Here is an 18,715-nt window from a genome sequence, read left to right on the forward strand (position 1 = left end):
TGAACCACTCTTTCACAATGAACCCTTGCATTGTCATCTTGGAATTTGCCTGTGCCATGAGGGAAGACGAAATCCACTGATAGAATAACCTCATGTCGTCAGCTGATCTCATTCTGTAGGCACGTAGTGTTGCTGAACCGAGACCTGACCAACTGCAGCAGCCCCAGGTGGTGACTTTTCTCTTTCAGTCAGCCTGTGTATAGAACATTTTTCCTGTCGCCAGCGTGAATGGGCTTTTCCTCAATTGGATTTAAAGGCAACAGCTGCGAGTGCTGTATGTGTGCATTATTTCATGATTCAATATGAATGTGTATGTCCTCCCACAGTGATTGCATTGGGTTGTGTGGGCGCCGTGTATAAGTCACACTGTCAGCTACACGATTGGATTTACATTGAAAAAGCCTGAGGGAAAATGTGATGCTTTTACTGTAGCGTGATATAAACATTGAATTTCCAGGACTATATGGATTTTTAACATTTTACCTTTTCATACTGAATGATAATTGTTGTGGGTGTTTAGTGTGGCTTTAAATGCTGTCAATGTTCCACAATCTTAATATAGTGGAGATAAAGTTTAGAATACTTAGTGCATGGGGGCAAAACCTGACACGTTTTATAATATAACATAGAAAATACATTTTTTACAAATGTCAAATAGTCTCATCATAGAAGGCGCGTGGCTTTGCCAAGGAGGAATACAGAATCTTTTAGGAAACACAGTTTTATTTTTATTTTTAGCCATTTTCTGGTGGAACATGAACAAAAGTCAAAATCGGGCTCATATCGATTTTTTCCTCATAGCAGATTATTCTGTAGAATGGAAAAAACTGCACCTATAGCAAGCGCTATCTAGCGTTAGCATTAGCACAAGGCTAACATGTAGCATCATGTTAGCATTCTCTGTTTCTTTTATGTATTTATGGGATGTTGAACCACTTTGCTCCTCTCCGTGTCTTTTTATCTTTATTTAGTAGAAACTATATCAACAATTCAGCATTTGTTAAAGTAGTTTTTGAATAATTAGCGAAAGTTTTGATTTTTCTTAAAATTTCTGAACTATCAATATAGTTTTCTACTAAATAAAGATACATAGACATGGGGAGGAGCAAAGCGGTTCAACAGCCCATAAATTCATAAATAATGGAGAATGCTAACCTGATGCTACATGTTAGCATCGGGCTAATGCTAACAGTTAGCTAGCGCTAGCTGCAACTGCCGTTTTTTCACTTCTTCTGTACAATCTGCTGTGAAAATATCCATATGGGCCCGATTTACACTTGACTTTACTTCTGTGTGATAAATAAATTCATTTTCCACCAGAAAATGGCTAAAAAGACTGGAAAATTGTGTTTCTCTATAAATTCTTTTTTCCCTTCATGCCCCCTTCTATGACGAGATGCCATCTGTATCTATAGAGGACAGGTCTAAACCAGGTTTAAATGCAAATAAACAAAAAGTAAACCAGGCCAAACCAACTCTATATTTTCACGCTGAACTAAAATAGGATTTCATCAGATCTCAACTCAAACTTAACACCTGCTGCACGTGTTGTTTAAAGATTTGGAGCACTAGGAGGAGGCTTGGTTTCTCGTGGCATTGGTGTATTTTTCGTGTGACATAGTAACATGTTGTTTTAGCCACAGACAAATACATTTTCGATGCGTTTATTACACATCGACGGCTTAAGAAATAGCTCTAGGTTTAATTCCCGGACATAAATCTCCACATTAGCGCGGATGAAAGGTGAAGTGTGACAGTGTTACAGCCGCAGTCACATTTTAATTAGTTCTGTTTTAATTACCGAGCTGCCTGGACTCAGAGAGAAAAGAGGAGGAGGAGGAGGAAGAGAGAGAGGGAGAATAAGAATTGATCCGGGCTCCTGAACATTCATAAGCAGTCAATAAAATAAATGGACTGCGCCGTCTGAAAGCACAACATCTATCAATCTGAGAGCTCAAACAGAACAGAGACGGAGGAGGGACGGCGTTTTGTACAGACTTCAGTCAGAGACGTTTCTATATAGGCAGTTGCAATTGTCTGAGGCGAGTGGCCACACCAAAGCTGAACATTTGCCTCATGTGAAAACAAAGTGTTACTCTTTTGGTGAAGTCTGCTTGGAAAATGATCACTGCAAGCACTTTGTGTGGAATGGTAAAAGATGACGCTGAAACTGAATACGATTTGAAATATGAGTCTCTTCGCAGTAAAGTTTAGGAATGTTTTTAATGAGTGTTTTTTTGGATAGAAATTATGTTAAATACTATAATGATCTTGGGTCAGGACTCGGTGCAGCAACACTTTATGCCCAATGAATGAGATCAGGTGACGACCTCAACATCCTAAGTTATTCTATCAATGGATTCCTTCTTCCCTGATGGCACGGGCATATTTTGTCCGGTTCACTAAGTTTAGATTTCCACTGTTGTGGGATTTTCGTGGCGACTATAACTATATATTTTAGGGAACCTTTTTGTATTTTGTATTGTAATTAACTTCCTGTTTCAATCCAGCACGCCAAAATAAAAGCACACAGCCCGTCGCATTGAGTACTTCAGCAGGTAACATTACAAGAATATGATTAAATACACACATTTTAATGAATAAGAGGGTGCTTTTATTTTGGCGTGCAGGATCGAAAAACAGGAAGTCACTTCTTGGGCGACGTTGTTGTGATTTGAAGTTCTGCACAGAATCAATTATACCATTTTTCCATTAGAGTAAATGGGAAGTTCTGGTCATCGCTATGGTTACTCCACTAAAACATATGAGAAGGGTTTCATTGACTTCTTTGGAACGATCAAATTTTCTGCCAAAATGTGTAAAAAAAAAAAAACAGAATCCACAAAAATCCAGCAAAATTACATAGTGGACCTGGCAGCACAGAGTGGTTCTGGGAGGCATCATTTTCACACATGGATTGGCCACCACAGAGTCCCGATCTTAAAGGAACAGGCCACCCTTTTTCCATACTGATTGGAGATATATTCTTACCTGAGTTTAGACGAGTTGTACCTGTGTGGTCTTTGTGCGTGCCTGTGGAAGAGCTTGCTCGCTTCCAACTTCCCCCCTTTTGGAGCCACAGGAATATGCTGGGAGGGGCCAAATGCTAACAGCGTCTTTGGTCGTTTTGCGTGACTGAGGGCGTGAACAAAGACCAGACAGTTACGCATCAATGTAAGAACATATCTCAGTATGGAAAAACGGTGGCCTGTTCCTTTAACCCCATTGAGAATCTTAGGGATGTGCTGAAGAAGGCTTTGTGCTTTGGTCACGTTCTCCCATCATCAATACAAGATCTTTGCCACAACGAATGCGTTCTGTAATCAAAGCTAAAGGCACTCCAATAAAATGTTCGATTGCTTTGTGGTCAGGCAGTGTAAGTTTGAAATTGTACATCGGTGACTGCAGCACTTTGGCTCGTTTGCATCAACCCCTCTGTAGTTTTGGCAAATATGGCGTCTCAAACAGCCCTGTATTTGATTTACCCTCAAAGCCAAAGCCATGTGAGATTTTACAGCAAGTAGATGATGCAAAACGTGACTGTGTGATGTGCTTTGTCCCAGATGGAGCATGTCCCGCCGTACGATGTGGTTCCCTCAATGCGACCCATCATCCTGGTCGGGCCCTCGCTCAAAGGATACGAGGTAAGAAGCGTGTGATTGTTTTGGTTTGATGGAGTGTGGCGGAAACCCTTCCAGACACGGAGAGACACAGAGACAGTAATTGTTCCTCAGTTACCGTCTATATGAAGCCCCACTGAGACTCAGACTCTTAGTGCGATTTATTAAAACCATTGACTGTATTCACTGTGTGTGTAGGTGACAGACATGATGCAGAAAGCTCTCTTCGACTTCCTTAAACACAAGTTCGAGGGCAGGTAAGAGCAGAGCGGCTGTGCACATGGTTGTATCTTCATTTTGATTCTGTTGTAATATGAATGATTTCCGTGTTTTTCAGGATATCCATCACACGAGTCACTGCCGACATCTCTCTGGCCAAACGTTCAGTCCTCAACAACCCCAGCAAACACACCATCATCGAGCGCTCCAGCACCCGCTCCAGCCTGGGTAAGACACCACAGCACCAGCACCGCTCGCGTCCCATCAAGAAGAGGAGACAATAATTTATAGATACAGGGGGGGACTGATCCAACCCTTCAGATGGATCTCATAGGGCAACCAGCCTAGCCTTCTAAACGAAAAAAAGAAAAAATATTAATAAACATAATACTTTTTATCTATTTTCGATTTGCAACACGATACTCGACATTTCAAATGGGAAATTCGTCAGCCTGCACGTAGTACCTTTAGTCATTGTGTTGTATCGCTACTGGACACTCATTTGACACTATCTGTGTTTCATGCCATGTTTAATAAATTAATAATTTATTAGCCGTCAGATAACTGAAATACTGTTTGCTTTTGTGAGGGAAGTTAGTCAGATACATCACTGACACAAGTTCATTGTGTAGAGTTCAAATGGACCAATGCTGCGCTCCAGGCAACTGGTATCTGGGATTTTTCCTAATAAAAATGTTCACGTACGACCTCAGAGTTCCGGTTGAATAAACTTGTATGTAAACATAACTGATATTGCTACAACAGTTAGCTAATAGTCCCTAGCTAATAGTTATATTATTGTTTTATCATAAGCTGTACTTCTACATTTACATGTTGGAATTACCACTTCGAGCGGCGCTCCAGGGCATTTTTCCGAGTGAGAACACTGAATAACATTGGCTTTAAAGCTGCACTATGCAACTTTTTATGTGGAAAGAGTTGATATTTGTGCATATTTGGCCTTATAGTGACCAAGCGGCTGCATGTGTGGTCAGCATGGCACCTTTACTTTCCATCACAGTCTTTAGGATGCTCCAGGATCAATTGTTTTTAGAAGGTTTTCGCTGCTGATGGACCCTCTCACCAGAAAACCTACAAAACAATCGATCCTGGAGCGTTGTAGAGACCAAAGTAAAGGCATCATGCTGATCATTCATACAACCGCTTGGTCGCTACAAGGCAAAAAAACTTGCTTTGGACTGCCGCTCGTAGTGGTAATTACAACATGCAAACTCGAAGATGTCCAGACTGCTCTGAGTTCGGATACGAGACACTGGAGAAGTGCAGCTGATGATAAAACTTCAACAAAACCACTGCAGCAGTAACATTATGTGGCCCTACAAGGTCAAATTCACACAAATATAAACTTTTTTTTGCCATAAAAAGTTGCATAATGCACCTTTAAACTTTAAAAAGTAGGGAAAAGAACAATGAGACAACACATTGTCGTGCCCAAATGTTTTCATGAGAACAACAACATTGACGGGAATCCTATGTGGTTATGGCAGCACAATCCTGATATCTATGTTGGGTCGAGTTGGTCCAAAATATGAAACTTAAAGGGATATTTCAGGATTTTTGACATAGGGCCTCATTTCCTAGTTATCCAGAGTGTTGCTGATTTCTGGAGATATTTGTTTTGTAATTCAAGCAGTTCTTGTGTTAGAAGAGTTACGTGGCGCTAGGCTAGTGCAAGGCTAGCGCATTCTACGGTATCAGCTAGCCTGCATTAACGACAGTCTGACCCGCTCCACAGTGCACCTGAGGCAAATCACTTATAACGGCAGACTAACCATATAAATGTCTGTGTCAATAGAATAATTTTAACCATTTGGCTTTTAAAATAACTTATATTTGAGCAGCATCAGCTTTGTGGTTGTACTAGCTACGCAGCAGTGGAGTGATCTGCGAGAAAAAAGTCCCTCAAAATGCGATCATTCATGTGATGTAAGGTCAGTTATATTCCAAAAAATATTTGACACAGACATTTATATGGTCAGTCTGGTGTTATAAGTGATTTGCCTCAGGTGCACTGTGGAGTGTGTCAGACTGTTTATAATGCAGGCTAGCTGATACCATAGAAATGCACTAGCCTAGCACTAGCCTAGCGCCACGTAACTCTTCAAATATAAGAACTGTATGAATTACAAAAAAATAGCTCCAGAAATCAGCAACAGTCTGGGTAACTAGGAAATGAGGCCCTATGTAAAAAATCCTGAAATATCCAGTATTTAGCCGTCAATAACTATAAATGTATTTTATCCAACATGTCCGTTTTGGCCCGTTTGTGATGCGATCTATAAACCCCAGCAGTATTTGTGTCCAAGTCTGTTTAAAAGGGTTTCTACAGGGTACACAATGTGGTTTTAATGTTCCAAGAGTTCTTCGATTGAAAAGCTTTCCCAGTTTTACTCTTTTATTTTCTGATCTGGCCTTTTTCTTTCATCCTGTCTTCTCTCCCACCTCCTCCATCTTCCTTCCTCTCTCGATCCAGACGTGCTGGGTATGTATGCTCCTCTTTCCAACAAAAAAAAAAAACAATCTTTCCTCCTCTTGTCTTTTATTCCTTTAACTTTTTTGTTGTTTTGCTTTTCTTTACAACACCCATCATCTGCTCTCACTGCATTTGTCTGCCTGTCTGCTTGCCTGTCAGTTTCCATGTTATCCATCGTGAAAGCCTGTAGTCTGTAACAAAAGATACGAGTCAGGAAATGTTTGTAGGAACGAGTACGATCTGGGGAGGGCATCAGGGCGTCTGCAAACTGCTGCTGTACGACTTACAGAGCCGTGTTAAGGGTCTTGTATTGTATCTAAAGCTGTTCATGAGCACTGCCCTAAATATGGTTTAGAAATATATTTTAAAAGAAAGACCTGGATCTTTTCGGCCTTTCTAAGACACTGCAGGTGAATGGAAAAATACATTTAAAGATTGTAATTTTAAACTTCTACTGTAAATCACTGGCATGAACATGAGAAAAAAATGTATTTCCAGCTTACCGTTATTTTTATTTATTTTTTACCTCTTAACCCCCACATGAACCGAGCACATATTCTCCAGTTTGGCTTTACCCAAATCTAAAAGCTTCTTTAAAAAAGGGTCAAATAGCGACAAAAACGAGGATGAAAACGCAACAAAGGTGCGACAAAAATGTGACGAAAAAGCGATGAAAATGTAAAAATATGTGATGAAAAAACAACAAAAAAGCGATGGAGACAACATGAGAAAAATTTAGATGAGTTTTGTTTTAGCTTTCAAATGAGGCATTACTCTGGCCTATAGGCTTATGGACCTTTTGGATTTGGGTAAAGCTCAACTGGAGAAAATGCACTTGGTTAAGGCGGGGGTTAAGAGGTTAAATCATAAGAAAGTCATTTATTTTTGCGCCTAAAATGGAAGAAGAAAGAACTTTATTTGTGTACGGGCATGGTCACAAAGTGCTTTACATTTACAGACAATTTTACATTTCACACTCCATACTCGGTGTTGGTAAACTACATACTGTATGTAGCTTCAGTTTTCCCTGGCCTATTGTACATGTTTTAGTGGTAGTGGTAGTGGTAGTGGTAGTGGTAGTGGTAGTGGTAGTGGTAGGCCCCGTCCAAATGGGAATTGCACCCGGGACCTTCTTGCTGTGAAGCGCTACCGTGCCTGTATTTTCTACGCCAAAATCTATCAATCAAAATGGATCAAGCCAGGTTTAAATAGATTTTTTTTTTTTTACATTTACTGTGTTATTTAGAAAGTTTTTGTGAAGGGGGCTTTTGCATATAATCTGTAAAAATTTAAAACTGAATAAATCAGGCTAGGATTAAGCACACGCCTTGAGAGTTTGGAGTCTGTCGGAGCAACTAAAGTGGAGATTTGGTTGCAAGAGTGGACTGAAACCTAATTTTAAGAAAACCGGCACTGATGTTTTGTCATGTATATATTGGCGGACTTTTGCGTCTTGAAAAAATAACCATACCTGGATTTCACGCTCAGTCGAATTGCGTGAAACATGTCAATATTTGTGAATTCATTTTGTCATATTGTAGTGAGTTCCTGACGCACAAGTCGACAAAACCTAAAATAAATTAGCTTTTTTTTATTAATGTACATAAGAACGATCAATTGTTCACCTGCAATGTCTCACCTTAAGAAATGCATTGGTCTTTTCCGAGTTCGGGAAGTAGCAAAGAAAAGATTGTTGAAGTACTACAGGTTTAAGTTCAGCTCTTTCTCTCTGAGCCTCCGAGCGGCTGAACTCGAGGCGGTATTTCTACAGATTGCTCTGGCCCTGTTATCTCCCTCAAATGACTGCGCCTCAAAAGAGCAGACCCAGAACATTGTGCCTTTTGATTTTAATCTTACATGTCAAACGATCGTAGAAACACTACTCTAAACTGCGGCGCTATTTCTGAGACTATTACCGAGGCGCCAGAGACAGGTGGATCAGCGGCTGAAACGAAGCTGGGAGAAATTACCTCTGGTCCCATAAAGATTCAATGCCTGGACTCGGGACTCGGGAAGATATAAAGATGCTTTTGATTGAGTGAAGTTATGGGTGACAGAGGAGCAACAGCTTAAGCAGCTACAGGACGGCGGAGAAACTTGCCAAATCAAATGACTTGATAACCATGGCAACCAAGAGATGAGTCAAAAGAATAAGCTATCATATTATCTTCCAAACAAATTCATATGAAAGTTTTTTTTTTACACAGTTGCGAAGAAAAGCCAACTCAAAAATAGCAGCATTGAAACAATTGTTGGGTGATTTATAGTGATAAAAGACAATGTATTTTACTTGAAAAATGTACAAAAGAATTACAATAAAATATACAAGTGATTCCATAATTACAAAGAACCGAGAGAACAAACCCCGATCAGTCTCGAGTTAAAAGTCAAATCAAACGGGCAGGTTTCAAGACAACATTTTAAAAGAGGTCTAGTTTTGATATAATCAAATCAGAATCGCAATCTCTACGAGAAACAGCTCCTAGTTTTGGAGTTTGGACGAGACAATGTGTGTTAAAGGGATATTTCAGGATTTTTGACACAGGGCCTAATTTCCTAGTTATCCAGAGTGTTGTTGATTTCTGGAGATATTTTATTAGTATTCATGCAGTCTTTATATTTGATGAGCTTAGTGGCGCTAGGCTAGTGCTAGGCTAGCGCATGTCTATGGTAACTAGTAGCCTGCATTAAAAACCTCTTCAAAATCATCGGGTTGTCCTCCAAATGTTGCCATATCTGATTTGTCGAAAGCTCCTTTGTGAATTCCACATATAGTATGTAGGTAAACAAACTACTGTAGATCCGGTAACCGAGCAGATCACTCCGCCGCTACGTAGCTTACAGCAAGGAAGCTAATGCTGCTCAAATATAAGTTCTTTTAAATGCAAAATGGTTATATTAAAAAAAATATTCAGTCAACACAGACATTTATATCGGTAGTCTGATGTTATAAGTGATTTGCCTCAGGTTCACTGTGCTTGGGTCAGACTGTTTTTAATGCAGGCTAATAGTTACCATAGACATACGCTAGCCTAGCACTAGCCTAGCGCCACTAAACTCTTCAAATATAAGGACTGCATGAAACAAAAACAAAAATAAATAAAAAATCTCCAGAAATCAACAACACTCTGGATACCTAGGAAATGAGGCCCAATGTCTAAAATCCTGAAACATCCCTTTAACCTCTTAACCCCCACCTTAACCGAGTGCATGTGCTCAGACGGGTGTTGAGGGGTTAAATGAAACTGTAGGAAAGCAGTTGTTTTTGTTTGAGCTTAGGTTTGTATAAAAGGTATGTCTGAGTTCATGTATCAAATCAGCTGAAACATCATGTGACACTTATGAGGAAGGCTACAGAAAGCATCCGAAACATGTCACGGAAACAGCGCAGTGGTTTGTTTAAAATAGTCCCTGAAAACATCCCTGGGTCCACTCAAATAATGATCTATTTGTTTATGATTTAACACAATAAAGTTGTATAATCACGGTTTACATGAGCAGATATTCTCACACAGGGAGTCACAGTGAAAACTTACTAGCTAACTTTTGAGTACTAAAATCACTGCTGTGCCTATTAGCGCTTCCGACAAAAACTAATCCCTCTCTCCAGGCAGGTCTGCCGTCTTGTTTTGTTGACACTGTGGGGAATCGTGCCCTTATTAATAGTAACTCTGAGTGCCAAATGCGTCTCATTCTGAAGTGCCCCCTTCCTTTCACACATCGAAAACGATAAATATTAAAACTAACAGATGCGACACGCGCCTGTGGGGAGGCGGCACTTCGAATGAGAATGCCGCGCTGCTCCATTTAGCCGTGCTCAAATGGAAGCGGAGTAATATCGATGTGCATGAAGTGCTAACACCAAGACCGACGCGAGTGCTGAGCCTAATTTCAAAAGAGGCTGGGAAGATGTGTAAACTGTAAATGAAACAACAGGAAACATACTATTGTTTGCAAACCCAGATCAACAAACAATACAAATCTACTGAAAATCCTGATACTGTATATTGTATTGTACGTTAAATAACATCCGTGCTATTTGCAAATGATTGTGTTGCTGTATGTTTTTATTAACCTCTTACACATTGTCCTAACTCCCCTGGAATTGGCTCTTTTTAGTCTGGACATCTCGTGTTGACATATTTGTGTGTGTCCCGGGACGTAGCGGAGGTGCAGAGTGAGATCGAGCGTATTTTCGAGTTGGCCCGCACCCTGCAGCTGGTCGCCCTGGACGCGGACACCATCAACCACCCGACCCAACTGTCCAAGACCTCGCTGGCCCCCATCATCGTCTACATCAAAATAGCCTCGCCCAAGGTACCGCGGCACCTCTGCGTTCATACGGGACGTCTGAAGCTGCGCTCAAAGTCTCGTTTCACTGACCTCGCTGTCTCCTCTCAGGTCCTACAGAGGCTGATCAAGTCCAGGGGAAAGTCCCAGGCCAAACACCTAAATGTCCAGATGGTAGCTGCAGACAAACTGGCTCAGTGCCCACCGGTGAGTTTCACAGAAGAAATAAACGTTAGTAAATGATGCCATAATATTTGTGGATCAATATGTTTTATGCCTTTTTATCGTGAGCTATTTACTGTACTTATCCATCACTAAGCTATGTTTTTGTTTTGTTTTCATTTCTTCTTTGAGTAGTTTTATCATACAGTATCACATCACATGTTCCACCTGTTACTCTTACTTACTTTTTCTAAAAACATAGCCTAATGTATATAAATAAATTGGTTTTCAACTTTCAAAATGGATTATATTGCCCAATATTAAAGCAGAGATGTCATGCAAAATTTACTTTTTTGAGCTTGTAGTCATGTTATAATATTCAAAAACACATCTTGAGTAGTATTTAGCTTCATTCACACAGTTTTGAGTAATCCTGTTCACTTTGGTCATGTCATCTTCTACTGCTTTAGCCTTCTGATCTGTATTTCCTGTATTTTCCTGCTTTACAGAGAGAACATGAATCTGCCCTCTTAACACAGAAAGTTAAATAATTTCAACTGGACATTTTTATACATAGTTGCCCGACGTTTCGAGAATCATCCAAATCTCTTCTTCAAAGGGGTGTAAAGTCCTATCAGATGGTCGATAGGAGTTTTGCTTGATGACTGTGCGATCTACAACACTTTAGCTTTCAAATGAGGCTTTACTCTGGACTATAGGCTGTAATCTTCAATCGCAGTGTATTTTCTTAACCCAAATCTAAAGCTTAGATTTGGGTTAAGAAAATGCACTGGGTGGTAAGAGGTTAAATTGAGACAAATAAATCTCCTCACATATTTATCGATCTAACATGGTCCAATTGCGTTCAGTTAAAATCTCATAAATCTACCCAATAATCATGTCACCATTGTTTGTAACCATCGTTTTCTCAATTGCGTTCTCGTTTAGGAGTTATTCGACATCATCCTGGACGAGAACCAGCTGGAGGACGCGTGTGAGCACTTGGCCGATTATCTGGAGGCGTATTGGAAAGCCACTCACCCCCCGAGCTCCAACCCGCCCAACCCCCTGCTCAACCGCACCATGGCCACTGCCGCGCTGGCCGCCTCCCCCGAACCCGTCTCCAACCTCCAGGTACAAGTGCTCACCTCGCTGCGCCGGAACATCGACCTGTGGCCCGAGCTGGAGGGGCACGACCGCAAAGAGGCGGAGCACGCCCTCTAGAGGAATGAAAAGGAAGATCAAGAGCCACAATATTATGGGAGGGGGGGGGACTCTACCGGGAACTTGATCGCCTAAAATGAATGACCCCCCTTTTAGTGCAATAACACATTGGTATATTTACTATGTGTCAATTTAGGTTTTTCAAAATAAGGCTTTGGCTGTTTTGGATATTTTTATAAACATTATTTCTCAAGCAGTGCAAACTTACACACTTTTCTCAAAGCATATTCACTACATTGGTACAAATTCTTAGTATGAGCCTTTTGAGATTATAGAGTGTTGTGTTATATTGTGTTGTTGCTATAGTAATTGTTGCCATTACTATAGCAACAACACATCACCATAAGCCAGGTTTCTCTGTGTAACTTTAAACCGATAGTCAGAAAAAGTCTCCCTCATTGTCTACAATTAAGCTGATTTGAGAAATTATACTTATTGCTTTTTACATTTTCATAAACATAAACTATGCTCATAAAAAAGGAATTATTTAAAGAGGAAATAAAGCCAATGAATTACATTTTACTACACGTTGTATTGACTGTGTCTGGAGATTTATAGCAGCTCACATACAATACCAGCAAGTTTTTCAACAGGGGTGATCCAGAAGTCATCCAGATGTTCCACAGCTCTCTTTAATGTTTTTTTTTTCTTTACTAATGTTTCCTTTGTACCTCGAAAAATGCCTGTTTATGAAAATATCCATACACTTTAACTCAGCCAAGGCCTTCAGACTCTTATATCACCCCAATTATAAGTTACTATAAAAAGCCAAATCACATTAACTTTGTTTCAACCCCTCTCCGCTCTCTGCCTGTCCTCCCCGGCTCAACTTAAAACGGCAAAAATAATGACCCAAGAAGAGACCTCTGTCCCAGGCCCATACCTTTCATTTGGCTCCAATTAAGTGCAAACGAAATCCGCTCCCTCGCTGCCCTCTGCCCTCCGCCGCCGCCGCTGCCTTTTTAAAAAAAAATGCAGTCCTCTGTCCTCCTGATCCTCATCGTCCTCCTCCTCCGTGTTGCCGTGGAACCGCACCCTGAAAGAGCAAGTCATGGCCGTCTTTAACACTGATGCTAACAGGAAATGTGCAAATAAAACAATATGCCTAATGAATTTTAAACAATGTCTAATGCAGTTTGAAATATGTTTTATACTTATGCATGACCTCATGACTAAAAACTCCCAACAAATGGCCTTATTTTGCTTGTAAATCTACATGTAGATTGTGTTAGATGATTAAAATATGCTACTAATAATACAACAAATATCGTTAATTAAAAAAGTGCAGTTTAGTTGATAGTAGTAGTGTCTCGATGTGGTGCGTTTTGACAATCATCCAGCAGGTGGCACTGTATTACTATTTTGTCATTTTGAGACACAATTAGCATTTAGGCAACTTGTCTTTCACTGTTTAAGTGTGGAATAGTGAAGATTATAGCTGACACAACAAACACAACACTTACGACTCTAATTCAACATAATTTCATTCTAAGCATAGTATAGATTACCTATTTTTGTTCTATTTATTCTAATCGTTATTCTATTCATTAACTGTTGGATGTATTGTATGCCGTTTAGAAGCTCTACAAGAAAAATAAATCTCAAAAAAGAAAGACAAGCAACAAATAATCAAGTACGTTTAAAAGTAAGAATTATTTGATTTTGAGATAACATCATGGTGATCAATTAAATGGCAACTTCGTTTAACAAAGCAGTTAGAAGTTTGACTTGTTACTTCTTTGTGACTGAGGTGATGTCCCATTACACATTAACATCTGACACCACCTCAGTCACTGTTTAGCTCTGAAATAGTCTGGAATCAACTATAATGATGTTAAAATTCAATATTATTATGCTATAGTAAGTTTGTGGGAAAAAAGTTTATTATAGCAGTAAAGTAATCATTAAAAAAAACAAAAACACTTTGTTGTTTGTGGTTCAAAGCTTAATAAATCAGGCTAGAAATTAAGTTATTGAAATTGGTCAAAATCTACAAAATCCATGTCCTCACCTCACCCATTTCCTTAATATGCTTTTTGAGGAAATGGGTTTTTAAGTCACATTTTTTCTTATAAATCTATGGTGAAACAATGACTTAAACTGGCTCACAAGACTGATAACAAATTAAACTGTTTTGCCCTATAATAAAACATTTTGAATGCGATTCTCAAATATCTGGCGCCTCTTTGCAGCTCCTTTAAGGACCTCCAGGGGGCCCCATACCCGACATACCCCATACCTAAGTTCGGGAACCAGTGCCTTAGAACAGGTTCACCTACACTGGGCTTTGAGTGCCTGATTTAAGTGGGAAAGCGCTTTATAAATTGAGACCATTTACCATTTATTGATACAAGGTGAAACTTCAGGAAGACTAACTCCCAGTAAAGATAACAGAGTGTGGTTGCATGGCAAAAGCTAGTTTTTAAAATGTGCTTAACGCTGGTGTCTAATCGTGTGGCTAACCCGGCGTGTGCATTTGCTCTGTGTTTTGCATGTTGTGTGGCACGCGGCTGTGACTTACCCAGGGACAGTACCTGGTTCACGGGGAGCAGGAGCATGAGGGTCCCCTGTCTGAGTCTGGAGGCGGCGGCGGTGACTACCAGAGCGACAAACCCCATCACCAGCACCACGCCCCTCAACAGCAGCAAACCCACCTGCGCTCGTCCCGCGGTCAACTCCGGGGCAGCAGCACGAGTCGAGGTCTGTCCCGGCAAGATACGTTTGACTCCGAGACCCAGGGCAGCCGCGACTCCGCCTACACCGAGGCGGGAGACTCCTGTATGGACATAGAGACCGACCCGTATGAAGAACCAGAGCCGTACAGGGGGGGCGGGGGCGGAGGAGGAGGTGGAGGAGGAGGGGGCAGCCGCTTGCACCTGTCCCAGCATCACGCCCCACGCCAAGCCTCGTGGGAAGACGAGGGAGCCGAGCCGGACCAGGAGAACCTAAACCACCCCTCGCAGCCCCCGCCGCCTCACCATCAGCCGCACCCTGGACGGCCCAAACTGAGAGAGCGCTACTGCCAAGAGGACACCAACACGGGACGGAACAAGAACCAGGAGCAGGACTGGGGGCGCGACGTGTACATCCGCTGAGTGCACTGTCAAAGAGGAACAGCTGCAGTATGTTGGTTAAAATGACTTGAGTTTGTGAGTTTTATTTCAGTGGCTGTGGCTAATTCGAGTGCCAGACCTAATTAAATATACCAGAGGTGGTCAGTAACATAACATTTCTACTACACTGCATTTCTATAAAGGCTCCAAAGATAAAAGTACATTTGGTCATGTGTTTTGTGAATTTCAAAAGCCTAATAAACTATGAACAGTTGGTGGCGCTGTAGAGATGTATTATCAAATGCCACTGGCTCACCACAAGGACAAAGGTTTGTCCCCATTGTGTTGCTGTACAGATGGAGTATTCAAGCCGCAAAGTTAATTTTCTTACTTTCAGCTGTGAATACTTAAGAATATCCCACAGTAACTACTGAGTACTATCACTTAAGTAAAAATGTGACTGAGCAACCTTTATGGTATTTAATACTTGACCAGTAGTATTTGTACTTTTACTCAAGTAATGAAGTCAAGAAGTTTGATTTGATTACTTGAGTACCACTAAAATATACCAAAAACAAAATTATAAATAGTTTTCCAAATTCAAGTCATTTTAGCCGAAGTTTGCGTTCCTTTTCTGCAATGTACAAGTGAAACCTAAAAAGTGTAGACTGTGGAGCCAACGAGGAAAGGGAGCAGTTTAGGATTTAGGAGATACAGTATAAACATAATGGACTGTGTGAGTGGGGGGTTGGGGCCACGCCTGACAGGCAACAACAAATGATCCTGTTTACAACACTTTTGGGGCTGCACAATATAAAAACATATGCCTAATTTTGACAATAACAACATGGTCAGTGTTGGAGAAAAGGAGATGCAAAGGCTGTTCATTTAGAGGTCATCGTCTTTGGCTTGTCACTGCTCAGGGTAATTGGAGGCTGGAGTGTGTAAGTCTAAAGGCGAGTGAGGAGGGTTTCCAATTCACTGATATATGCACAGACGTTTTGCAACCACTCTGCCATTGTGCACTTTGCTGTCCAAGGGTCTTAATTGTCTTAATAGTAATTAGGCATCACTGCAGAGTAGAGCCCATTCCTGCTGTACCTTTAGGCTTGGTTGATGACACAGAGACAAAGATGTTACGTTGCTAAACACAGACTGTAGACTAGACTTTTGCGCAGACAGCAGCTTTGTGCAATTTTCAGCTTCATACCTGATGCATTAAGTGGGCTGGACAGTGACAGACTGCCATGGCAATGTTTTTGCCATAGTGGTCCCTTCCCAAGCTTTACCTCCGGCAGACCGTACCAGACTGGACCTGGACCTGGACTGTTGAGGATGGTGGGTGTGGGGGGTATGGAGGCCACATGCGGGTGTTTTGATCACGTTTCTGCCTCATGGAGTTTGCCCAGTGCTCTTTGATACTGGCACAAGAGCGGCACCATCAATATATTCCGGAGATAGACAGTGTTTGTAGTTTGTCCTGCGAGTGTTTAATAAGGAAGCAGCACCGCTGCTTGTAGCACACTGCACAACTTCGTCTTGAGCGACGATGTTGTTGTTGATCAGGCCGATACACTCAGTATACTCGTTCTTACAAGCATTAATTTAATAAGGTGTTTTTTTTTTAAGTCAGTGAACCCCAACCTAGGGATTAGTAAGCCAAAGTGGCCTCCGCAAAACTTCACATGGGGTCCCTCTCAAGTGCTCACTAACAAAAAATGCTCAAACTATTTTAATCAATTACTTGAATCTTCCTTAAAACACAGTGGTTTGTCAAAGGCAAGTGCCATGAGTTACCCATTCCCCTTTACACATACAGATCTGATCTGATTGGACACTTGTCAAAGAGGCATGTTGTTATTGCCATTGAAGTCGGGACATCATCGACGGTCTTCTGTCTGATAGTAATATATTGTGCAGCCCTAATGCCAGAAACAATGTAAAGTAACACATCAGATGCCATCGATTTCTTCTTGCAATTTACTTTTATGCTACTTCGACTACTACTACTACGAGTCTGTTTCTGTTTCCGATGTTGCATGAATTTCACTGGTTTCTACTGACAGCACGAGGACAGTAAATATTACGATTGTGAACATTAATGATTGTGATTTGTACAACTCTTCGGTCGTAGAGCTGTAGTGTCCTCTGCCGTCTCCGAACAGGGTCTCTCTATCTCCCCTTGTACACAGTGTGTCGCCGTTCACGCAAAGCATCTTGAGTTGCAATGGCCCAGGGGTGTCCAAACTACGGCCCAGGGACCAAACCTGGCCCTCAGGCTCCTCGCTGAATTGGCCCAGATTTCGTTAGTTGGCACATTTCAAGCGGCTGTACCTATTTATTATATGTATTTATTTATTTAATATGGACATAGCCATAAAAATGGACGAACCAGATGCATTGTTTTAAAGTGTTAAAGCTGGTTACAATAGATAAAACACATTTTAACAAGACAAGGCACATTTTACACGTGGGAACAACTCTGGCTCGATTTCAGTCACTGTTTCAGCTCTCTGCTAAAGATGTTAATATTAGTCTGCTGTTTTAGTCCAAAAGGCAGTGCTTAATCTATCGATGAGCCAAATCACATCAGGTTTGGACACCCCTGGCCTGTAATATGAGTCCATCAATCTGTCACCTTCATCCTTTTATTTATTTTTGATCACCAAGACCTTAACAAGTGGTGTGTTGCCATATTATCACATAAAAAGCTGTCCAAGCCTGGCCAGCCATTGAAATTGTTATTTTATGGATTTTCTTTTTTTCTGTGATCATCTTTAAAGCTTTGTTGTCCCTTTTCGAAAGCTCACGCACATGTTTGGAGGTCGACTGAACTCAGGAAGCCCTTCACTAGTGTAGGATTCAAAGCTAAAGTTGTAGATGTAGTGCAAATGCCATTAATTGCACATACTTCTAATGTGGGGAGTCGTTTCAATGTGGATGATTGTGGACGCCCAAGAGCACAACGACCAAGAATGCATAGGAATTGTGCTGAAATTCCAACCCTCATAGAGAGATAGAACTTTTATCAAGCCTTAGGGGGAAAAGTCAGAAATGTGGCTGGTCAGGCTAAAAAAAACAAAAAGAACGTTTCTCAACCATAAAGGTCGCACTCCAAAGATGTTTACTTCTTCCCTGACCGTACCGTATTGTCCTCCCATTGAAGCTTTGTGGAGTGTCTAAAGTATCCACTGTTTTTTTGTTTTTGGTCGTTTTCGTTGACACTGCTGCTGTTGTGCGAATGGAGTCTTTCGTCTGTAAAATGTCACTTAAATTCAAACAAACTCTGATCACAAGTGCCGGATTGTCTCGCCAAGCCATGTCCACCTTCGTGCCGCCGGTGGGATGTCTTAACCTTATAACCTTCGTCTTCATACCATTTCTTCTGTGCGTCTCCTGTGGCTACCAAAGTATGCACCGTAGCCCTATACTTTCTCGCTAAAGTGTATCATTTTCCTCACCAGGGCTTATAGTTATATCGGGAAAAAAAAGAAAAAAAAACACTTGTGCGCTCCGGAATTACTCTCAAACTACTTTTTGGTTGTCCATTTTTGAAAACTCTCTTATTTTCTTTTTGATTTCTGCTGGATTTTACCTGTGGACATTCGCCTCTTTTTTTTTTTGTACGCTTCAGTTTTTGTGAGGTTTTTTGG

General features: G+C 41.0%; 1 protein-coding gene across 2 annotated transcripts in view; it reads left to right on the top strand.

The window, feature by feature from the left end:
• The window catches only part of cacnb1 (calcium channel, voltage-dependent, beta 1 subunit), a 73,731-nt gene extending 58,306 nt beyond the window's left edge, over positions 1-15,425 (top strand). The window contains exons 8-14 of one of the 2 annotated variants that reach the window (XM_079564439.1): positions 3,564-3,644; positions 3,819-3,877; positions 3,958-4,067; positions 10,499-10,650; positions 10,735-10,830; positions 11,734-11,919; positions 14,535-15,423. In XM_079564439.1, the coding sequence (XP_079420565.1) occupies positions 3,564-3,644; positions 3,819-3,877; positions 3,958-4,067; positions 10,499-10,650; positions 10,735-10,830; positions 11,734-11,919; positions 14,535-15,104 (1,254 nt within the window). In that variant the 3' untranslated portion in view covers positions 15,105-15,423. Of the gene's footprint in view, positions 1-3,563; positions 3,645-3,818; positions 3,878-3,957; positions 4,068-10,498; positions 10,651-10,734; positions 10,831-11,733; positions 11,920-14,534 lie in introns of both variants that reach the window. The other variant, XM_079564440.1, reaches the window with a different exon arrangement.
• Positions 15,426-18,715: the final 3,290 nt, after the last annotated feature.

This window comes from Gobius niger (genome assembly GCF_951799975.1).
Source record: "Gobius niger genome assembly, chromosome: 10".
Lineage (NCBI taxonomy): Eukaryota > Metazoa > Chordata > Actinopteri > Gobiiformes > Gobiidae > Gobius > Gobius niger.